Source organism: Lolium perenne, chromosome 4, assembly GCF_019359855.2.
Source record: "Lolium perenne isolate Kyuss_39 chromosome 4, Kyuss_2.0, whole genome shotgun sequence".
Taxonomy (NCBI): Eukaryota; Viridiplantae; Streptophyta; class Magnoliopsida; order Poales; family Poaceae; genus Lolium; species Lolium perenne.
In genome coordinates, this window is record NC_067247.2 from 369,894,360 (window position 1) to 369,918,352 (window position 23,993).

General features: G+C 45.5%; 2 protein-coding genes across 4 annotated transcripts; one reads left to right on the forward strand and one right to left on the reverse strand.

Moving 5' to 3' along the window:
• The first annotated feature begins 14,858 nt into the window (after positions 1-14,858).
• LOC127326911 (uncharacterized) lies at positions 14,859-18,901 on the forward strand. Of its 2 annotated transcripts, none has more exons than XM_051353692.2 (5): positions 14,859-15,059; positions 16,927-17,637; positions 17,916-18,104; positions 18,187-18,309; positions 18,601-18,901. In XM_051353692.2, the coding sequence occupies exons 1-5, from the start codon at positions 15,006-15,008 to the stop codon at positions 18,712-18,714; spliced, it is 1,191 nt and encodes a 396-aa protein (XP_051209652.1). In that variant the 5' UTR covers positions 14,859-15,005; the 3' UTR covers positions 18,715-18,901. The 2 variants fall into 2 exon arrangements, with proteins under 2 accessions (XP_051209652.1, XP_051209653.1); XM_051353693.2 differs by lacking the exon at positions 14,859-15,059 and adding an exon at positions 16,130-16,212.
• On the reverse strand, positions 15,699-21,806 carry LOC127326912 (uncharacterized). 2 transcript variants are annotated; one of them, XM_051353697.2, is made up of 4 exons: positions 20,800-21,806; positions 18,909-20,497; positions 16,900-18,825; positions 15,699-16,402 (listed from the first exon to the last, which is right to left on the reverse strand). In XM_051353697.2, exons 1-2 carry the CDS (start codon positions 21,592-21,594, stop codon positions 20,456-20,458), a joined length of 837 nt encoding a protein of 278 aa, XP_051209657.1. In that variant the 5' UTR covers positions 21,595-21,806; the 3' UTR covers positions 15,699-16,402; positions 16,900-18,825; positions 18,909-20,455. The 2 variants fall into 2 exon arrangements, with proteins under 2 accessions (XP_051209657.1, XP_051209656.1); XM_051353696.2 differs by having other exon boundaries at positions 16,900-20,497.
• Positions 21,807-23,993: the final 2,187 nt, after the last annotated feature.

Genomic DNA, 23,993 nt, shown 5'->3' on the forward strand with positions numbered 1-23,993 from the left:
TCCTATGCGATGTCCAAGTTGGAAGCGATGGACGTTGTATTTTTAGGATCTGTCGGGTGGATCTGCACTTCTTTAGAATTCTTGGAGGCGTCGAAAGCTTTCTCTTGCAAGGATCTACCTCCGTCAGGCAAAACATCGTAGTTCGTGGTAGCCTCATATTCAGCCTGCATCTCGAATGTTTTGGAAAGCTTGTGGAAATCCTTGTCGCACTTATCTGCCAAAGCAAAACTTCCTTTGACTATTATTGGTCCCTTAGGTCCAGGGATTCTCCAGAGAAGGTACGTGTAGTGCGGCACATCCATGAATCTGGCATATGTGGGTTGTCCCAAGAGGGCGTGATACTGCGACGGCCAGTCGATGACTTCGAACTCCAGCTTCTCTTTCCTGAAATTTTCTCGTGTTCCAAACTGTACGTCAAGTGCAATCTTGCACAAAGGTTAATTTGGCTTTTCGGGTGCGAAGCCATGAAAACGCGTATCCGTTGGTGTCAAGTTTGCCAGAGAGATGTTCATCTTCTTCAATGTGTCCGCGTATATGAGATTTAGACTGCTTCCACCATCTATGAATATTCGGGAAACGTCATATCCCTCGATGACCGCTGGTAGTATCATGGATGACTGTCCTGGCCGTGGCACTTGAGGTGGATGATCCACTTGTGTGAATCCTACTGGCTGTCCCGAAAAATTGAGGTACTCGGTGGTTAGTGGAGGTGATGTTACTGCCATGTACACTTGTCGAGAAATTAACTTCTGCAACCTATTTGAAGGTCTACCCTTTTGTATCATCGAAGTGCTCCTCTTGTGTTTATAAAGTCGTCTTTGTTGCCTGGAGGTGCCACAAGTTGCAACTGATGCCGATTCACACTAGTAATTGCGGGTGGTGGTGGCAGGGGTGCATGAATTTCGCTCCTTGGTCCCTGCACATATCCCTTGTTTGCTGCTTGCGCGTTTGCACTTATTGTATATCTTCGCAGAGCCTGGAAAGTTTGGCAGTTCTTCTGAAGATGACCTGACTGTCTCCTTCCATCGTTGTTGAGGTAGAAATGCATCTCGCACGGTTCATTCAGCAGATCTTCGGGTGACACATTGTATGGTCTTGGAAACCTCGGCCGATTATTATGTCTGTTGGAGCTTGGTGCATCCATGTGATCATTGCTCCTCTGGTAATCATCACGATGATTTCCTCCACTGTTTCCTCGGAAGCTAGCCGCTACTTGGTTGGGGCCGTCATAATCTGTGAAGCTGCGAAAACGTCATCTATTTTGATTGTTGTTTCTATTATGATCCTCTACGGGTGACCTCTGTCGTTTGTTATGAACATCATCTTCTCCGTCAGCCCAGCGATTTGCTATTTCCATGAGGTCTGCTATCGTTCTAGGGTTGGACCTCCCCAACTCTTCGACTAGATCTCTTCTTCGGATTCCTGCGACGAATGCATCGATCGCTTTTTCATCAGATACGTGCTCAGCCGAGTTTTTTATGATACTCCACCGCTGAATGTACATCTTGATCGATTCATCCGAGTTCTACTTGCAAGTCCTTAGTTGCTCTATCGATGCTGTTTTTTTGCACGTGGAACGGAAGTTCCTCACGAACAAGTCCTCGAAAGTTTCCCAACTATCGTTGGATCCTTCCGGTAGCTTCTTCATCCAGGATCTTGTAGCTCCACTGAGGTGAACCTGAATGCTCAGCATGGCCGTTGCTCTGGTTCCGCCCATCAGTTTCACTATCTCCAGATGATCAACTAACCAATCATATAGATCTTGTAGCGCCCGTCGAACTTTTTATAGTTGTTAGGTAACTTGAAACTAGTGGGCACTCGAGTTTTGTGAACCCGTCGGGTAAAGCAAGGGAGTCAACACAAGTCATCGTCGCTATCTTCTGGAGTGTGTCGATGATCACATGTTCTATTTTCGTGATTCCTCTCTTCTCGTGCTCTGTCGACTCGAGCTTGAGTCACCGTGTTCCTTGCGTCGCCTTCTCTTGGAGCGTCTTGTGCTACCACCACAGTGAGTCGGGGACTATTTTGCCTTGGATTGTCCCTTCGTGTAGCACTTTCGAGTTGTGGTGCAACTTCTCTTCCTGCTATTGCTGCACCCATATTACCAACTCCTTCCATAGCCATCTGGTACAGTTATGACATGGGATCTCCTTGAGGTGGCTTGGATGCCATTAGGAAGGCATGTGTCGCCATATAGCCTGCCTCCGGAGTTTTTGGGATGATGTGCCCTCTCGTGTCAATTGGCATAAAGTACATGTCAAGGTTTTGAATCAGGTTCTCTCGATCTTGCTCGGGTATTCCTGCCAATCGAGATCTTGCTCTTGAGTGGTTGTTCCTGCGACTATCTTCTGAAGTCCTCGAGTGTCGACTCGGGTTATTTCTGCGCTCACTTGACGCATCAGTTGCAGCCCTTCTTTCGTCGAGTGTTTGCCGTAATATTTCTAATTCTCGTCGAGAACTAGCAATTTTATATTGATATGCTTGCAGCGCTTGCGGCGTGGTTGTCGTGGTCATCGGCTCTCTGAGCTCTATCCCACGCTTCCTGCGGCAGCTGCACTTTTTCCGCAGCGTGGTTCCGATGTACTTGTTGCCACTTCCACGTGTGAGATCTGCGGGATCGACATAGGGGTTACCCAAATCGTCGAAAGCCTCAGACGCTTCATCTGCTTGACGGCTTGCTCTCGCGATTACGTAGATCTGATGGTATATGACAATCGTGCTTTTATCAGCCTCAGGGTCGGTGACACCGTCGTATGGATCGGTGAAGACCTCCCTACTAGCAGTAGAGTTGTTGGTGAAGTCGAAGTTCTTGAAGTCGTAGTTGTTGAAGCTTTCCGAGTCTCTTTCCAGATCAGAATCTATGAACAACCCGAAAGTCATGTCACCGAACAAATCAGTGAGTTCCCCGCCGTCGGCGGGCTTGGTGAAGTATGGCGACGAAACTTCCGCGTCGCCTGACTCGACAAATGATATTGACGATCCCGAGGAATCAGATCCGATCGCTAACGGTCCCGAAATAATCGGTGCCGCGAGACGATGCGATCCTTCTTTCCTGACGAGGAAGAGGAAGCTCCCGAACGTCATCTCCGTCGACTCCTCCAGATCGGCATATGCATGCAAACGGGCGGGAGGGTGAGGAAAAAATTGGCGAGATCAGGTTGGACTCGTTTACCTCCATCCATCACATTGCTTGCATTTGATGATGATGTTGATGATGCCATCGAGATCAGGACCTTGCGACCTCCAATTCCCACAGACGGTGCCAATTGACGAGGGATTAATTTGGCAATGCCTACAAATTGCAGACTTAGGGTTTCGTAAGAAGTAAAGGGCAAGTAGATCTCGAAGGTTTCAGCCGACAAAGGTGTTCGACTAAATATTGCGGTGGTTTTGTCGACAAAAGATTCAATCCCTTGCTTCTCCCTCGGCTCCCCTTTATATAGGAGGTGGAGCCGAGGCTTTTTGTGTCGTATAAGTTACAAACTGCGAGAGGCGTATCGGGCCTTTCCTATATTGCTACAATATTCCTACTACAACTCTACTTTCCTTATCTGAGGTTCTCTGGGCTTCTGGGCCTCCAAAACTTTGGATCTGTGGGCTTCGTGTTCTTTCCATATAACCCGAGTACTTTATTCGGCATGCCTATTCGGCATACCCATGTCAGGGAGAGAGTACTTGCCGTCGTACTAATGTAATTGAAAGTGCATAGAGCCCCCATGTGTGGTTTTGGTAATTAATAACAATCCCTATGGACTAATGGTTGCATTGAGTTATACTTGTAGGAGTTGTCCATAGGCAATGCTTGGACCATATGGTTGCTTCAAGGTTGCAATAAGAAGCAATAAAGTGCAAGTTCAAGATGATCCAACTCGAAGAGATCATATGCTTGAAGCTTGCCTTTCATATGGTGATCATGGATATATGAAGATGAGCCGAACAAGAAGCTCTCCCATAGTGGAGTATGGGGGAGCAACTAGCAAAACTTCATCAAGCAAGCAAAATCAAGAAAGGCGTTTCATCTTGTTGTTGTAAAGATTGTCATCACCGAGCTCAAGTGGAATGTGCAAGGTTAAAGTTTTATCTTTATAGGGTTTCTTTTTACCGATCTCATGATTTAGTTGGGAGACCGGGTTATAGGTTAGTTGCCGCACTATCAAGGGGCTCTCGAGTGAGTAACTTGATCGTATAGTTCGGAGAGAGTTCAAACCTTTGCATCCTTGCATAATCTTTCTTAATTGTTATTTGGATCTTATCCATATGGTGTTTTAGAACTTGTGCTTATTCTCATGACAATCTCCAGTTCATCGAAAACGGATTCCACATGAAATACTTGTTGCGTTTTCGATAATGGAGTTTTTCCCGGTTCTTCATTTTGAGAGGTTTCATCTCTAAATGCATGGAAAATCTACCCCACTTATTCTTTATATTTTCACTCTTTGTGGGCTAGCTCTTGTCATCCTCTTTCCAACTAAATTGGTTTCACCTAAATCCGAGTTTCCTAACTCAAGTTGTTGCATTTTCCTTATTGAAGGTGTTACCGATTTAGCTCTTATAGATAGGTTAAAACTTTCCCCATTTGATCTTATTCTCCATGGTTGTACTATTATGGTTCTCTGCATTATCTTGTAGATCTTTTTTTATTTCAACGAGCCCAAGTTTCTCTAAATCGGAGTTCGTATGTGAAAATGATGATGTTTTTGGTGTCCGGTGCGCTGCCGGCCGGAGTGGTCCGGCCACGGGCCAGACTCAGTCCGGACGGATTACTGCGAGCACGAAAATTGTGCCCGAAATGGTTCGGACATGGTCGGACAAGTCCGGACGGCCAAAGTGGTCCGGCCAAGCCCGAAAGGTCCGGCTGGGGGTGTTTTTGGGTGCGTTTTAAACGGTTAGATTCCATTTTGGAGGCCATATATAACCCCCTTCTTCCCCATTGAGTTGGTTGCTTCTCCTACTCCTCTCTACTCCATTGTTGACCTTGAGAAGCTTCCTCTCACTCTAATCCCTCCATGATTCTTGCTTATATTTGAGGAAAATATATAGGAGATCTAGATCTACATCTTGACCAAACAAATTCCACTCTTTGTGAGGGAAATCCACTAGATCTAGATCTTGGAGAAATTTGGTGTTCCTCCTCCTATTTGTTCTTCCTCTCTTATTCCCCCAATAGCTTTTTTAGCTTTGTTGGAATTTGAGAGAGAAGGACTTGAGCATCTTTGTGGTGTTCTTGACATTGCATTTCGTGCATCGGTTTGACTTCTCCGCGGTGATACGTGGAGGTGAAAGTTCGTGAGACATACACTTCGGGAGCTTGTTCCTCTTGGGTCTTTGGACCCTAGACGGCTTAGTGGTTTTTGTGATGTTTTTGGGACCTCCAATTAAGTTGTGGAGATTACCTCAAGCTTTGTGCTTTGTGGTTTAGTGATGTTCTTGGGCATCCAATTAAGTTGTGGAGATTCCTCAAGGGCAAGGCCTTTGTGGCGATTTATTGGGAGCCTCCAATTAAGTTGTGGAGATAGCCCAAGCTTTGTGAGGGTTCAGTGACCACCCTAAGGTTCCATAGTGGATCGAGGACATCCATTTTTGTGGGAATTCTCGAGGAGAATATAGTGGCCTTCGTGCATTTGGAGTGAATTGTCCTCCACACCGCTCTAACGGAGAGTAGCACTCGCAAAAGTATGAACTTGGGGATACATCATTTTCTCCGCGTCACTTCGGTTATTCCTATACACGAGCTCTTTACTTATGCACTTTACATTGTGATAGCCTTCATGCTTGAAGTTATATATCTTGCTATCAGATAGTTACTTGTATTGCTTAGCATAAGTTTTTGGTGCACATAGGTGAACCCTAGGTGTATAGGTTTTGTGCTTGACAAATTAAACACTAGTTTTATTCCGCATTTGTTAAGCCATATTCATAAAAAAAAATTAACCGCCTATTCACCCCTCTCTAGGCGGCATCTGTATCCTTTCAGTAATGTGTTCTTTATATAACATGCAACTATTTTTCCTCTTTCATTCTTAGTTAGTGTTGGTTAAGGCCAGGAAGTCAAGAATTGTTAGGTAAGATGTGCATTTGTGATTAAGATACATTACAATAGAGTATAATGTATGCCTTCGATATAGTACCATCTTCTAAGTGCTCATCATCCATGATGCATGTTTAGTTTCTTTTGGCTACTCTAGTTGTTTTTCCCAAATCCGTATGGACATGCCTTAAATTAGCAATGTATGCCTTGCTTTTAGATTCTACTATTCAAATATATATATATATTATTATTTAGTTGTGATAGACCGACATTTTTCTTGGGGTTTGCTTTATTTTTAGCGAAAAATACATGCATGTTTCAGATCGAAACAAGAGCGATCAGGTCATCTAGAGGCGGAGCTTATGGTATGCCTCTGGTGGATAAACATATTGACACGAAATCCACTGGTATTTCATCTATGCTCCTCTCACATGCCTCCAGTTTATCCTTTTGTTGGGACTTCATTAGAAATCAATCTCTGGTTAGATATTGCATGTAAAGTAAATTGAATCAGTTGTCACATATTAAGCCTTCATTATCGCTTAATCTTGGTCTTGTGGCTATTTTTCATCCTTCCTGATTGATTTCTAATTTCACACCCATAGAAAGCAAACATGTAGCTAGGTTTCTACATCTAAAACTAGGAAATATGGTCGTGCAAGGTCCCACTTCCTTGGTACTGGCATTTTAATGGCAAAACCCAATATTTATTGTTCTATCTTTTTCCAACTATTTGCCACTATATTTCTTATGTTTTCCGAGTTTAAAACTTTATATTCCTTTGGCCCGTACTAACATTTGAGTGTCTTATGCTTGAAGGTTGCTCATATGAATCAGTAATATCTTATGCTTATAGTTATAGGTTTTTCATATGTATCATTGATGAATATTAGGTCCATGATATAGTTGAGGATGGATTCTAACCTTTTTCATGTTGGATAAAACATAAATGTGTTATGGTTCAGATTTGAGCTAGAAAAGTAGTTAGTGTTGGGTATTCAGTTTCAAAATTATGTTGTTCGGATCTTTGCGGTCAACTACAGTTGAAGATATCATGTAGTATTTATTTTTATGATTTAGTTATAGTAACAATGGCTAATCATTGACATATCCGTTGATAAGATGCACCTTCTCATAGGCTTTCTGTATTTTTATCACGCGCAACGACAAGATGCACCATTAATTGTACCACGGTACTCTTTTGTTGATTAGATAGGAGCGTAATTTGATGAAGGGATGAATTATGATAGATGCACATTGTTGTCTGTCTCGGGTCATTTAGTCGCCCCCTAGATATTAAATTAATTCTCCCATTTTAGTGCAAAATTAGAATTTCTTGTAGTCCTACAACTGGATGATAAATCTCCCTATGTACTGTTATAAACGCGATGAAGCAAATAATGAAGAACGATAAAATAAAACGCAGCGGAGACACAAGATTTAACGTGAAAAACCCCTTCCAACACAAAAGGGGAAAAACCACGGGCGCCAGCCAACAAAAACTTCACTATATCGGGAGTATTTACAAACGCCGTGGGTTATCTTATGATCCGATAAACCATAGCCGGCGGCTTACAAGATGTATATATAGACGGTGACAATGATCCGTACCGCAGGGTGCTACCGGCGACGGGCCTCGCTTCGCTCGTCAGAAGTTAGCCTCCCTTGAGTATATGAATTTGGATCACAATATAACAAACTCCACCTCGAGACAAATTCCATCTTGTAGCATGAACTTCAACAATCTTCTGAACAAGAAAGAAAAAGACTTGCTGGCGCCAACAGTCATTTGGGCTAAACAGTTATACCAACCAAGCTTGAGCAAAGCTTAAACTTGGAAACATGAACTGACTTTTTCATTATATCAGCATGATTATAATGAGTACTTATCTTCCATACCTTTAGTTTATCTTGAGCAACAATGTCGCGAACATAATAGTACTTGATAGCATGTGCTTTGTCCTCTCATGGAACATTTGATCTTTACTAAGGTATAAAGATATTGCACTTTGACTATCAGAAAACAAGTTAATGCAATAATCATCTCCACAAAGTTCAGCATACAAACCTTTCAACCAAACAAACTCTTTGCAAGCTTCAACAATTGCCATATATTCTGCTTCGGTCGTATATTGGGCAACAACAGGTTGTAACGTTGCCTTTGAACTCCCAGCACATCCACCAACATTGAACACATAACTTATTCTCTTATCCAAATCGGCAGCAAAATCTGAATCCACATAGCTTGCGAGTCCCTCACCGATCTTGCCAAACTTCAAGCAAGCTTTGGATGTGCCACGGAGGTACCTGAAAATCCACTGAATAGTTTTCCAATGTTCTATACCAGGATTAACCATGTATGGACTGACCAAACTCATAGCAAATGACAAATCAGGGCGAGAACAAATCATGACATACATCAAGGAACTAACAACACTAGAATATGGAACTCGTGACATGTACTCAATATCTCCATCAGTACTAGGACATTGCAATGATGACAATTTAAAGTGAGAAGGAATAGGTGTACTAACAGACTTTGCATCATGCATATTAAAGCGATGAAGAACTTTCTGAATGTAAGTTTGCTGACTAAGAAATAACACACTTGATTTTCTGTCTCTTTTAATTTCCATAGCTAGTATTTTCTTAGCAACACCAAGATCCTTCATCTCAAACTCACTACTTAATTGTAACTTTAAAGTAGTGATCTCTTTCTTGCTCTTGGCAGCGATCAACATATCATCAACATATAATAGCAAGTATATTGGTGATCCATTAACAAACTTGATATAAACACAACTATCATACTGAGATCTCTTAAACTCATGTGCAAGCATAAATGAATCAAATATTTTATACCACTGTCTTGGAGACTGTTTCAAACCATAAAGGGACCTCTTCAACTTGCAAACAAGATCCTCCTTACCAGGCACAACATAACCTTCAGGTTGGTCCATGTATATCTCCTTCTCAAGCTCACCATGCAGAAAAGCAGTCTTTACATCTAGCTGCTCAAACTCAAGATCATGCATAGCCACAATACCAAAGAATGCACGAACGGAACTATGCTTCACAACCGGAGAGAATACATCATTATAATCAATGCCTGGAATTTAGTTGAAACCTTTTGCTACTAACCTTGCCTTACACCTCGGAGGCTCATTAGGAGACAAACCTTCCTTTCTTTTAAATATCCAGTTACAGCGGAGAACCTTCGTTTGTTTAGGCAAGCACATATCATCCCATGTGACATTCTTGTCAAGAGATTGCATCTCCTCTTGCATAGCAGAAATCCACTTCACGCGGTCAACGGATGCAACAACCTCAACATATGTAGCAGGTTCAGTATCATGCTCCACCTATTCAGGACAACTCAAAGCATGATGAACAAGATTATACTCTCCAATTAAACGTGGACGTGGACCTTTGTTAGGCCTCGGTCTATCAGCAACAATTGAACTATTTGTTTGCTGCAAAACAGGTAGTGAGTGCTGAAAAACAGTATTCTGATTCTCAGCAACATAAATTTCTTTCTCCTCCACGTGCTCCACCTGCACGCTAATCCTTTGTTGCTCATCATCAGAAACATCAGAAAAATCAATATCATGAGAAACATCTGTAGATGAACTCTTATAAACATGACAGCCTCATTAAAGACAACATTTCTGCTATGCAAAACTTTCTCAGTTTCAGGATTTCATAACTTATATGCCTTAACTCCTAAATAAACACACACTTAACAACCCTTGACTCCAGCTGTCCATTATCAACATGAGCATAAGCAATGCAACCGAAAACTCTCAAATGTGAATAATCAACAGGTGAACCAGACCATACCTCAATAGAAGTTTTCTTATCAAGCGGAATTCAAGGTGACATGTTTATCAAGTAACAAGCAGTGGAGGCTGCTTCAGCCAAAAAAACGTCTTTGCATACCAGCATTGGACAACATGCAGTGAGCCTTGGAGATGATGGTTCTGTTCATCCTCTCCGCCACACCATTCTGATGAGGAGTATATGGGATGGTGTGGTGTCTAACAATGCCTTCGTCGCTGCAATAATCATTGAAAACAGTAGAACAAAACTCTATGCCATTGTAAGACACCACACCATCGGCCCAAACCTACCGGCGACGGGCCTCGCTCCGCTCATCAGAAGTTAGCCTCTTTTTAGTATATGAATCTGGATCACAATATAACATGTACATCCAACAATAAGGATCATTGTTGTTGTTACTATTTTTAGTCTGATTTGCACCCTTTATATAGAGACTATCAATTATGAATCGTATCGTACTGTGTGGGACGCCGCCTTGATGTCGCACACATCAACAAGTGCGATGCTGAGCGTGCCATACGTGCCGGTCGCACCCTAGGGGACAATGTTTGTGGCAGCTGCGATGGCCTCGTAGATGTCGCTCGGTGGCTAACTACATCGATCACGAACGCCATGACCAACAACTGGGCAGAAGGAGGAAAGAGCATTGCGCGGGGATGAGGGTGAGAAGTGGAGAGGTGGGTGTAGTTTTGCGGTTTGGTTTGGTTTGCGTAGAAAAGAGTTTGGTGTGGTCTATATATACATGGTGAAACTTTACTTGAGAGTAGGCTAAGATATTTTTTTCTAGATAAAAAGCCCAAGCCCGGCTTCATAGATAAATAAATCACCAAGGAACCGAAGTTAACAAAGTATGATAAACTATCACTTCAATGATAACACAGATCTAGGACGGAGCGGTTTTAACACAACCATTGATGATTTCCACTCGCTCTCGATGTACATGATTGCACAACAGTGAATAATCTCCTATTTATGAGATTCCGACCAGATAAGCTCTAAGATGCGCCGCCCTGGAGGAAATCCCCCGTACGCGCGAACCTTAAGATACGTGTAAATCCAAGCCGTAATCTCCAATCCTAGCAGCTGCTAAGTGCTAACATGATCAACACGATCTCTCTGCTCGCGCGCTCCGAGCCTCCGACCCGGAGGCCCCTCCTCAAGTCCCGTCGCGCCATCGGGAATATGGACGGCGTGATCGGCACCCGCTCCGGCGATCCTCGGTACGACCGCACCATCGTACCCGCGCGCGCACGGCTGGAGAACCATTCCTTCCCGGGCAGAAAGCCGAACCACGGCCCACGGCGGGCGTAGATAGCCCCCCACGGAGGAGCCACGCCCTTGAACGGAATCGCCAGGTTGAACCGTGTACCAGAAAGCGGGGACACCCGCAGCGCGGCGCAGATCGCCGTGCTCGCAAATGCTTTTCGGCTCCTAGCTACTTGCAGGCCGCTGGTCGCAACCTCGATCGCAAAGCTTCCTTCACTCGCCAATCGCCATGGTAGGACACACACAGTAGAGGGATTTGGCCTAGTTTATGGAGGCCTACGACGGGAAGCTTAAGGGATAGACAGACAGATTCTTCCTGCTGCAACCAGCAAGCAGTGCGGCGTGGTGCCCTAAACTCTCCCTTTGGGGTGGGCTTTTCTTTCTTTCTTTACGGGAGACTGATGGGCATTGCATTCCGTCTCGGTGGGTGCACTTGCATGTGTGAAGCACCGATATCTCCTCGATCGATCGCGCGCGGCGCCTTTGTTCCTGCCTTACTCTAACCTGTCAGAACCATATACCAGGGCCCTGTTCATCGTCTACTCCATGCTACCTTTTGCTCCCTGAATCATTGTCCTGGATTATCTCAGTGGTACATTTCAGAGGACGGACGGCACCGGCAACCGGTAACCATTGCCTGCAACATTTTATTCCACCTCGAGCCTAGCCATCTCTATAGCTGCTTGACCACGGAAAGCACCTGTACCTGTCAGGTGTCTGGACCGCTTAGGGCGTACGCTTGCCGCTTTGACTGTACCGCGGGCAAACAGTGACCGTCTTTTGTAGATACATGACACTGACGCTGTCTTCGCTCCAAGTAGAAATAAACAGTGTGAGCTAAACGCAAAAATGCTACTCCTCCTAGATCAGAATCCAACCTCTGTGCGCTAGCTACCGCCACACCTGTCGACCAACCGTTGCATGAACACACGCCCAACAACGTCGATCGATCGGGAGACGGACACCAAGGTTAGCACGTACGACGCGAATTGTAGTACGGACTGTACAGTGATGCTACATTCGCCACATACAAGCAGACTACAGTCGCCCTGCTGCTCCTATCCATATCCATGTTCTGGTTCGTTCTACCCGGAAACAAGATAGAGGTTATGGACAACACAGCCTATCTTTTCCTTCTCCCAGTAGTACCTAGTAAGAAATATGAATGCTGAGATGACTATAATTTTGCCTGATTTACATACAAGTTCCAGTTATGCCTCGCCAGTTGACTGACAAAATCAAAGAATTCTCCCTTCTAACACATTCGGCTACCCTTTCGTGCTAAGAGTTTAGGGATTTTAGCTAAATAAATCCATGCAACCTTTTTTTTAGGGAACTTCATGCAACCTAATACTGAGTACTATTTTCTAGATCAACATGCAATCTGAACTTATACTAGTGCTCCAAACTAGCTAGCTAGGCAAGGCTTAGTTCCAGTGTTGGACGTTCGATCTGCATGCACTGCTGAGATCAAGAGATCTCCGGCCCTCGGCGCGAGATCGATGAATCGGAATCATCTGTCATGCTAAGTTCATGATGATAATTCGATGCCGATATGTTGGGATCCGGTACTGGCTCCGGCCGCAAACTGCAAAGGCCGGCTCTATGGCTAGCTACCTAAGCTAAGCATACCTCCGTACGATCTCGCGGTTCTACGGTCGCCTGATGGATCGGCCTTAATAAGTGGTAGAAGAAGCATCCGCAGCAGCGGCGGTGAAAAGGCTCGATGATCCTTAAAACTCAAGATACATATGTCGAGACATTTTCACTACGTAGCTAAGTAGGTATAGTACTAGCTAGGTACATAGGCTGACATGAGGTGACCCAAAGGAGACAGCCCCTCGACCAGATTCTATTCGGCGAGAGCTACGCTGTCGCTGTTAACCCTCGACGCTGCGTTTCGATACCTTTTTCCCAGACTCTCACGCGTAATCGCAACAGTAATCAACTGAAACTCAGCAGCGATGTCACTGCACCCCGCCACGGCGCCACCCCTTATGCGGTTATGCCCATCGTGCAGATCATTCAACTGCGGACGCTCCGCCCCCAACCCTCCCTAACCCTAACCCTCCGCCCCCAACCCTCCGCCGCCGCCGCCGGTAGCGCCGCCGGGGCAAAGTCCCTCGGGGCGTGGCGGCGGCGGGGGCCCTTCCTCGTCGCCGCGTGGAGATCGGCGGCCGGATCCCCACCTCCTCGATGCTTGGCGGAGCAGACGCGCGTGGGATGGGCGATGGCGGCGGCGGCCCTCCTCCCGCCAGCTGTCCCCTGGCGGACCGGTCGGCGCGGGTGGGATGGGCGGCGCTGCGGTCTCCCTCTTCTCGTCGGCTTCCCGCAGCACTCCGGCAGGGGTTGATGGTGGGCGGCGGCCAGACCCTCGGTCTGCGCCATGCCATCCACCCCCGCCTCTCGTTGGTGCGTGGAGGCGATCTCGGGCATCTTCCGCGACACGAGGGCGCCCGGGGCAGCAGCCTTGGGTTTGACGGAGGAGGTGGCCTCTTCTTCGCCGGAGAGGGTCGGCCTGCGGTTGGTGGTGGTGGATTTTTGATCTATCATCGCCATCCGGCGGTGAGATGGAGGTGCATGGAAGCCGGCGATGGTGTCGCCGGTGGAGGGTTGGGTTGGCCAGCCCGGGATGGTCGCCGACGTGGGGTCCGGCCTGAATAAAGGCGGCGGTCCTAGGGCCTCTCTTGCGTGAAGAGGAGGACCTACCGGAGGCCTGGACTCGTGATCTGGCCGGAGGGTTGAGTTCCGGAAGGCTCCGCCGGCGAATGTAACAGTGCTTTGCCTGGAGTTTGCTGGATCGGAGGTATTCGGTCGTGCGCACCCATACGTTTATTCCGACCGTTTGGTTCTGGAGGGAGCGGCGCGAAGCTCTTTTTCTGTGTTGACATCAAGTGACTATGGATCCATGATGAAAGTCGGAAGAAGAGAATTTCATGAAGGCCGGAGGGGAGGACTAGCTAAGGGAGGTTCAAGTCTCCGCGCTTTTGAGGGGCTTGCTTGGTGTCCGGGCTTCACAGCAGCGGTATGAAAGTGGGGGCGACAACATATGTGAAGCGTAGAGTCCTACCTTTCAGGGTGAAAACCCAAGGTCTGGCCTTAACTGGTTGTGCCTGGCAGTGACCTTGGTGGAGGCATTGTTTTGAGAGTGGGGACTATCTTCAGGGTGAAAACCTAAGATCTTTGATCGGGCGACGACGGTGTTGGAGCACTGTTCCCTTCTTGGAGACGTCGTTTTTTGGAGAGTCTGCAATTCAGGTGTTGTCATGGTGGTGGATGTATTGCTGTTGTTAGGTCTGATACTGTAGCGGGACTTTTGTTTCTTAGTTTTCTTTTCCTTTTTTTGGTTGTGTGCATCCATAGTGCCATTAGGGTGGTGCGTTGTTGCAGAGGCTGGGTGTAATTGGTATCTCTCGATATTAATATATTCCCTTTATCGAAAAAGATCATTCAACTGCAAAAAGGTCGATCATCCTCGGATAGTCTCCTGATTAGGCTCAGCCTAGCAAAGGCAGCCTCGATCGGGAGTCTAATTTGACAGCGATTAGTTAGCAGCTAACCTCCATATGTTAGTTAGCTTGATCATCGCACTGGAGCTAGCTAGCTAAGGCGCCAAATATAGGAGGCGGTTTGATCCCGCTCCGTGCCTGGTCTCCTACCTATAAATAAAGGGGCCGGTGCCTTGCCCATGGTTAGTACGTAGGCGACTTCCTTTTGACCTTTCTTCTTCTTCCTCCCTAGCTCGCCTATATATACACAGCAGGTCGCGCTTTCCTAGCTAGCTTCAGTTCATCACTAACCGTCGTCTCCGGCCGTCCATATACACCTGACACTTCGGCCTCCGGCGGCGGGTAGACGGTGCTAGCTAGAGATGATGATGATCTTCGAGGATGATGCGGCCGGGGCGGCGGACAAGCTATGCATTGTACGCCTCTATTTCAAACCTTGCTCTCTGTTTGATATCAATTTCTTTACTCGAGGAATCGAAGCTGTTTGATCACTTTCTGTGTTGCGCATAGGCATGATCCTGTCTGCGTTGCTTCCTGATTCCTTCAGTTTTGTCCTGCTTCCTTCAGTTTTGTCATTTGCATCATCTAGTGTGGAAACCTTAACAAATGATGTAGGAGCAGTACACCGAATTGATCTATGCAATTCTTGTTTGGATTTTAAATTTTATTTCAGTTTTTGAAAATTCCGATGTTTGTTTGGGTCTGCTTATCCTGACGCAAACGAAGCAAACATACCTTGAGAACTGAGAGATACTTGCTAAAGATTCTGCATTCTATATTGGAAACATCCCACAGCTCTAGACATAATTTGCCATCTTTATCCTCACCAGTAGAGCCTTTTTCGAATGTCACAACAGTTCAAGCAATAGATGTACATTTACAGTCGATGATATGTCACACTCCAAATTACGCTCCACCTCAAGACAGGACGTCCACATCATATCTTGCACTTTGTTCACCAGTACATATCTCTCGTTGGTCCGTGCATGACACAACCAACGGAATAGGATACTTCGAGATCATCCAATATATAATTATTCTATAATACACGCATATAATAAAAAGATGATGACATTCACCAATCATATATACAGAAGTATATAGTGTATATGTACGAGTCTCGGCCATCTTTGGTAAGCATAGTTTTGCATGACAAGGATGCATGAATCATACGGTCAAATGACTAAAATCAGACAACCACCATGCAAAGTTCATCAATTGTCGACATATAACCAATACTATCCCAGCCGTTTTTCCAGAAATAAGACACCCCGCACAAGAATAGCATCTGTAGCACAGAAATCTCCGGAGTCTGACCTGCATGGACGCCACCTTATAAAAGGTCATCACCGCATCTGCATGGGTAAACAGACTTCTGTCTCCTCTTCTCATAACCCATCTTCCTCACCTTCGCGTGATCCCAAGCTTTCACAGCCCCGGCCAGAATCATTTCGCTAATCAAGGACCAAGAACACCTTGGAGAAACTGTGTGCAGCAAGCCAAGGTGCAAAGCAATCCGATCATCGCTGTTCAGGACGGATCATGCTGCCCGACGACGATTGCATTACCGTAATTAATTCTGCAACACAATACATTGCTTGATTTTTCTTTTGTGCAGCAAGAATGCTCCGAGTCAAAATGTTCTTGTCTTTGATTCTTCTGAAAATGCTTCATGCTGTCATCTTCCTGGTATGTTGTTGATACTTGCTCTTTGGATTGTAACTGAGATGGCATTGCTTCATAGGCCATTTGTGCCTACCTGCAGATACCATGCAATAATCATTAGGTCTGTGTCATGCTAAAGCACGACCGATGAAGAAAAAAACATTCAAGCACCAAATATAGATGGAAATTTCTCAACTCTTGGACCTGTAGAAGTACCAGATAACAGATGCCCAAATTTGATTCCTTTTGCTTCTTGATCTCCCTTCTTCTTTTTTAGGATACTATTTCTTCTTAATCTAGAGTTGTCGACAAAATTTTGCATCCATACCTTTTAGTTGCCTTTGCTTACAATATTCCTTGACGAATTCTCTCAAACAGAACATTAACTATATCCAAAGAGGGTAGATAGGCATATATGATGTGATTCTTGATCCTATCTTTTCTTTTTGTAATACTGTTTTATTAGTTAACTATGTAAGAAAAACAATTCTAGCATAGCGACCAGTATGATTGTCAATTGTAGTATACACTACTGATAGAGACTGATGCTTCTGCAAAGTTCAACAGAAGTTGTGTGATAAATATACTTACATGTTCTTTTCCCTCTGAAATTTGCAGGAGGGCATCTCAAGCCCCATAGCTGCTCACATACTTGACTTCTGTGACGACGGCCTGGATGATAATCTCTTTGCTGCAGTTGCCTCTACCTCCGATCCATTTGGAGCCTCCTCTGAGGATGTTTCGTCCTCCTCCACTGCCACCCCTCCTCTCTGCAGCTACAGCGATGACATCACAGCTGCTGCCGCAACGACCTTCTCCCCATTACCCTGCTTTGACTCCACTCTCTCAGCCCTACTTGAGGAAGAGCAAAACCCTGACCCTGATACTGAGCTCGTTCCCCCAATCAATGAGACACTTGTAGCACCAGGATGCTATCAAGCTACGACCGGAGAGGCCAGTGTAGAGCAATTCAGCCATATACAGTTTCCCGAGAGTATAGCTGAACCCTTGCCAACAATGCAAATGGGCATGACTGCACCTATGTTAGGGTTCAATGAAGAGTGCTTCACGGCTGCACTAGCTGCAGGTTACATGAGCCTGGATGGTGCCATATATCAGCAAACAGGAACAATGATCCCGAGTTGCAATGCGGAGGCATCACAAGTAGGATTCTTCAATGGTAGTAGTGCTAATAGCAATGGTATGGTGGTGCTGGATATGAATGAGATTGGTGAGTACCAGAGGATGATGGAAGGTGAAGGACTGACCAGAACATATGCCGGCACAGATTCCATGCAAGGAACATATAATAACACTTTGGAGATGCAGGTAATACCGGGAACCTAACAATTAACTAATTGAACTGCTTAACCACCCACAGTAGTACTAAATAAGCAAATATACTTTCATGCAACCCTCGTAAATATAGCGCTTAAGTCAAGAATTAGATTACAAAATGATACTCCCTCCATCCATAAAAGGATGTCGGAGTACACTAAAGAGTGTCTAGACACATCTAAATGTAGACAAACTTGCAACATCCTTTTGTGGACAAAGGTAGCATTTGAAATCTCTTCGGCCTCTAACCCTATAATTTAATTAAACAGATGGAAGAAAACAACCAGCACCTGGTAAGCGGATGCAACGGAAGCCCACCAACATTACCTCCAACTGAAGTTTCAGGCTTAGAAGATTCCACATTCAAAGTTGTGCGTTTATCAGCTGAACAGAGAAAGGAGAAGATCGACAGGTACATAAAGAAAAGGAACGAGAGGAATTTCAACAAAAAGATAAAGGTAATACAAAGCATTCTGGACAAAGCACTACTTCCATAGGCATCTTACCAATTCAATTCTAATGACACGCAACAAAATGCAGTATGCTTGCAGAAAAACTTTAGCAGATAGCAGGCCCCGTGTCCGTGGAAGGTTTGCAAAGAACGAGGAACTTTGTGAAGCAACAAGATCAAGCTATCAAAATCACGAACAGTATGAGCAGAGTGTAAGTTTTCCAGTTTATTACAGTCCAATCAGGAGCACCCCAATTTAGGCGAAAACAGCTTCAGCCAATAAATGTTAAGGGAAACGATACTACATGATCGAACAATGCATAAAATTAAAATATGATCATATACTCATCTAGTCATATTTTACATTACTTAAGTGCAGAACCCTTGTCTGTTGATTAGCTAGTCTTAGGGACAAGATGAGATTTATTAAAAAATGTATCATAATTCTATGTATAAGAAATCATGTACTTTCCTAAATCAAGTTATCTGCTTGCATTTTTCAGGGGGGTGCAGATGAAGAAGACATACTTGATTCATCCGATATTCTGGCTCATTTGAGTGGGATAAACTCCTACAGCTACAAGTATAATAACTGTACAATTGAATCATGGATATGATTACCACAGCCGCACAAACAAAAGTTCATGTTTTGTTTTCAGTTGTGAACCATAGTCCACAGTTTTCCTTTCCCTTGATCCCAGTAAAATAAGACTACAGCTTTAGAAGTTCTGTCACGGAAGAAATGCTTTTAGTTCAAGTTATCAAAGACTTGGTGTTGTATCAATCTATTCTCACTTTTTGCAATTCTTACCAGTGAACGTGATAGTTAGAGTCTCCAGAACAGTGGTTTGAATGGAACTGTGTCCTCTTCATAATCAAGAGTTACCCAAATTATTCATCATACTAAGGTCTTCCCAATTGGTCTACATAAAGTATATGCGGGCCATAAAGATGAGTAAGGAAATTTTGCAAATAGACAGCATGTTATCTTAAAGCTGAATGGTAAATGAAAATCTACAAAATGAGAATTACACTCCAGTACTAACTACTAAGAGATTTCTAACATTTGGCCCAGCGTTAAGAAGATTCACAAATTAGAATCCAGTAGACCGGTGCTGCCTCCGTCCCATGATATAAGATGCTATTACAAACAATATGCTCCTATATTGGTTGTAATAACATCTTATATTATGGGACAGAGGGAGTACCAAACATCAGTAATATAAATGAGAATAGCAGGTCACAAACTTCTGGTATTTCAACTGGTGTAATCATATATGTATAGTTATAAACAGAGATATGTTACTGGAGGTAGGCAAGAGCAAGACATTTCAGGGGTTTGCATAAGGTCAACCAGACCACAATGCAACAAGATTATGTTGCTCACAATTGGTACATCACAGACCATTTGCACGCCGAATGTGGGTGCCGAAGCAACGTAACCGCTGGATAGCAGAAATGCAGGACACACACAGTACTTTTTGATTCGCCTGATTTATAAGTAGAAGTTAAAATTGGTGTAGAACCATACAGTTTTTAATTACTAGAGAAAATGGCCAATTCCATTCTAACCACCAAGAGCACTGCACAAAATGAGAAAAATACCAGGCGGCGGAAAAATTATCTATGAACGCTGGAAACATACACAAATGTATAACTTCCCAGGAATTTCAATTGCGCTTATATCCATCACTGTAGGACTTGGGTTCAAGCTATCCCCGAGCGATAGGAATGAAGTCGGATTAGAACAACCTTGAAGGCTTTTGCCAGTTCTCAACTTCTTTTCTTACCAACACAAGGGTCACCGCCTTCATCCTAGACCCCCGTTATACATGGCATATTGCACAGTCCCAAACTAAAAGTAGATTGTTAAACATTTGGATATTGCAGTTATGATTACAGAAACATGTCCTAGCTAGAAAACAGTGCTAACTGATTTCAAGGGTGGCATAAAGAACACACAACAATGTGCATTATTTATGCACGGTTTTAACTATTTGCCATACATAAAGTATGAACGTGCATCTAAAAGAGAGCCTGAATCAGTGGATCAATTCGCCAAGCCAAACTTTGACTTCCTACAGAATGTACATATATGGTAAACAATGAATGTGTGCTGAGAAATCCTAGCCAATCCAAAGTTCCAAACATAAGAGTTTCACTTGGTTGGTTTCTACAGATGTTAAAAGGGAAAATCGTAATGCAAATGTTCAATAGTTGTTCCATTCTGACAGAAAGTTCCAGACTGAAGAATAAAGAAATCGGATACCTAAAGCTGAAGTGAAGTACCATGAGCACCAAATAAATTTGACATACGGAATCTGGTAGCATTGGCACAATCAACACCAAATTCCCAAACTAGGGCTTACTAAACCTGAAAACCCATGAAGTCGCAGCTACCTGGAATCCAGAGTACATGGAGACAAGGAGTAAGACTATGATGATGCACACCAGTTTTATTTACTTTTGGTTGATGAGAGGGTACTACATGTGCATAAGTGCATTATCCCACTTTATGAGTTCCATACAGTGGAATCCAGATAGTGCTTACAATTCCTTGCACCAACAAACTCTACTGAAATACTGCATGAGCAACTAAAGGCAAAACTGAAAAGCGTGCCTACATACATACAAAGCAATTGTACTAGGTACAACAGGTGCGTGTGTGCGTGTGCTAGAGTAGTAAATTGCTAGTAACTCACTAGTTTTGCCATGTCAGGCAGGGGCACCGCGAGGCACAGCAATCCCGAGGGCTCCTCCTGTGGGTAGTCGTCGTCGAACCAGCAGTCCTCTTCATGGATGTCGATGGTTCCAGGATCGAAGAGCACAACCTGGTGTTGATGAGTTGATGATGATGTGGAGCAGACTAGGACGAGGCTACCGGGCGGCCTGGCGAGGCCAAGGAAACGAACGCAGGGGCCGCGTCCATCGCCGGTCCAGAATCGGGCGCCGACCCATACGGCGAGCTCGGAGGCGATGACGGCGACCTTGACGACGACCCCGAGCGCGTCGACCCCGTTGCGGAAGCCCTTGTGGACCTGGAGGCCGAGGAAGCCCTCGACGACCTTGGCGGAGTTCTTGGAGAGCTTGTACCCTGACTTGAGGACCGCGAGGGCCGCGAAGGCGGTGGGGGAGGGGGCGGCGGCGAGGAGCGGCGCGGCGGCGGCGAGGCGGAGGAGGGACGCGGCGGCGAAGGCGGCCTTGACGCGCTTGGAGGAGGGCAGGCGCGGGAGGCGCGCGGCCGGGTCGAGCGCGCGCGCCGCCTTGTAGGACTTGGAGGCGGCCTTGGAGGCCGCGAGGAGGGCCGCGAGCGGGGAGGAGGCGGCCGCGAGGAGGCGCGGGGTTCTGAGGGCGGCCGCGGCGGCGGAGGTGGTGGCGGCGAGCGGCTTGAGCGCGCGCGAGCGGGAGAGGAGGAGCAGCAGGCGGATGCTGAGCGCTACGCCGACGGCCGCCGAGGTGGCTGCGGCGGCCGCGAGGGGCAGGTGCGGGGGAGACATGGGGCCGGGGCGTTGGGGAGGAGGGCGGCAGCGGCACAGGCCATAGGACGGAGAGCGTGGAAGACGACGGAGGCCGGCCGGCCGCCCGTGAGGGATTGGGGAAAAAGGCGGTGGCCGTGGGACATGGGGAGGGGTGACGTGGACGCGGCCGCCATCGCCCGTTCGCCGTTCGGTTGGTTCGGGTCGATTCTTGGATCCGGTCCGGCCGATGCTGATTCCGAGTAGCCGAGAGGGATATGCAGGTAGGTTGAGGTGCTGATTCCCCCTTGCTTGTGGGATATGCTTGCTACTATACCAAAAAAAGTTCCAAAAGATCAAACCATCTATCGATTAGTCATTTATAATAATAAAACATATAAATTGGTCTTTATTACACTACCCACGACTATAAAAACTAGCTCGCGAGCTAAAGAGACGTAGTTGTTCTCGCCTTTTCCATCACCGGTGTCGTGCAAAGCTTGTTGTAGCATAGAGACACGAAAAATCATCGCGCTAAGGCCACAAAAGATCAGCGCACCATAGCAGTAACCATCAACAAAGATGAGATACACAGATCCAAAGACACAGATCTAAAACCACACCAACGAACACAGAAGCTGTCGGAAGCCGACGAGATCCACGAGACGCACACCCTCCACCAGCGCTTGATGCACCAGCGAAGCGAGGATAAGAAGGAGAGGACCTTATTCTCACTTTGGAGATACAGCCGTTCAGTGGAGAAGGACGGAAAAAAGTTAAGGTCGGGCGAAATTTAAAACATAAAAAATTGATGCATATAAAATTGTCTTCACACATTAATATTTTATATGATGTTCACAGTCCCCTGGTCACTCAGTACTAGGGTAACAACAACATATCAAATATAAGTAGAATTGTAGAACCTAGAAATGTACCGGCAATGAAGCTTTAATGTCGTTTAGAAGTTCTTCGCAATGATAAAGCTCTACCTTTCTTCTGAAAATCTTTTAAAATTTCACCAAAATCAAAACTTTTGAATATCCCCGCCCGATGTAGCTCACCATCAAATCATTAAGCCAACCATCGAATATCCTGTTGTGCAACTATGTCTTGATAAACTTTATAGCTAATAATGCCTTTCCACTGTTGTCGTCCCCATCGATAACATTTGCAGTTTCATCATGGGAGTTTGGCATAGATCCACTGCCACTAGCAAGGGGCATAAAATATCGCTTCAAATCTACAATCAAAAACATTAAATACATTAATACTTTGCCTATTTTGTCAACAATTTATAAATTTAAATTTCATCCAATTGACAAAAACTCCTAGAATTATACCTTCCCCTTAGGTTCAGGGTTTTCCCCCTTCTTGTCCATCTAATTCTTCTGGAATCAATCGGCCAAGACGTCCGCACAAAAAAACTCGAGGCTATAAGATGGAAGAGAAGAAGCAGACAGGGGGCATGGGCCAAGGGCCGAAGGGCGTACGGATAACGGGCACCAATCGCCAGGTGATCTGCGGCCGGTGGCAAGGAGTCGGGAGGATGAGAGAGTCGGGCTGCCGGCGGCCGGGCGGCGCAAAAGGCAGCGGAACCGTCGAGCGAGTCCTGCTCCCATTGCGTCGCAGATACGAAGACGAAGGGCAGGGGAGTCATGATATGATCCGTGCAATCGAGGGGTGGAGTGATTCACGGACTTGGTTCCGCTGACGTTTGGCTTTACCACGTGCGGCCCAATAAGCAACATCCAGCAAGCCAAGTTCTCTCCTCAGCGGCTCAGCGACGCTATTTTTTCTGTTTTTCTTTCATAACCATTTAGAAACTATGCAAACTATTTGTATGTCTAGGGAAGCATATATAGATACCATTTTTTGCCAAAAATCAAGGTAGGGCAGCTGCCACACCTTGCCCAAAGGGGAGCTTCGCCCCTGCAGCCGTTGCCTTACCATCTTGAAGTATAAAGTGAAACGAAAAAACAAAAGAGCGAAAACTCTCCCGACGGCGAGGGGGTGTGGTCGGCCATGCCTCAAAGGTTTTGACTAACTAACTCGCCTTTGTTGAAAGGGCTGATGAAAATCAAGGAGAACCTTTTCTCTAGAGGTTAATTCAAGGATGGGAACTGCCTAGACACACATGTTTTGGGAGGATAGTAGGCTAGGGGCAAGTGAAAGGATCGTATGCCGCACCTAGAGGGGGGGTGAATAGGTGCTAACCAATTTTTAGTTCTTTTTCAAATTAGGCTTGACTCAATGGTAAATTCTCTAGATATGCAACTAAGTGAATTTACCTATATGACAAGGTTATCAACTAAACAAGATATAACTACGCAATATATAGGAGATAGAATGGGATAGAGGTAACCGAGAGTGGAGCACGCGATGACACGGAGATGATTCCCGTAGTTCCCTTCCTTTGCAAGAAGGTACGTCTACGTTTGGAG

Excerpts from the sequence above, each read along its gene's own strand:
- LOC127326911 (XM_051353692.2), top strand. The coding sequence starts at position 15,006 with ATGATGATGATCTTCGAGGATGATGCGGCCGGGGCGGCGGACAAGCTA. Across the intron at positions 15,060-16,926 it reads CGGCGGACAAGCTATGCATT|GAGGGCATCTCAAGCCCCAT; the intron begins GTACGCCTCTAT and ends TGAAATTTGCAG. Across the intron at positions 18,310-18,600 it reads ACGAACAGTATGAGCAGAGT|GGGGGTGCAGATGAAGAAGA; the intron begins GTAAGTTTTCCA and ends TGCATTTTTCAG.
- LOC127326912 (XM_051353697.2), bottom strand. The coding sequence starts at position 21,594 with ATGTCTCCCCCGCACCTGCCCCTCGCGGCCGCCGCAGCCACCTCGGCG. Across the intron at positions 20,498-20,799 it reads TGCCTGACATGGCAAAACTA|GTAGCTGCGACTTCATGGGT; the intron begins GTGAGTTACTAG and ends TCTGGATTCCAG.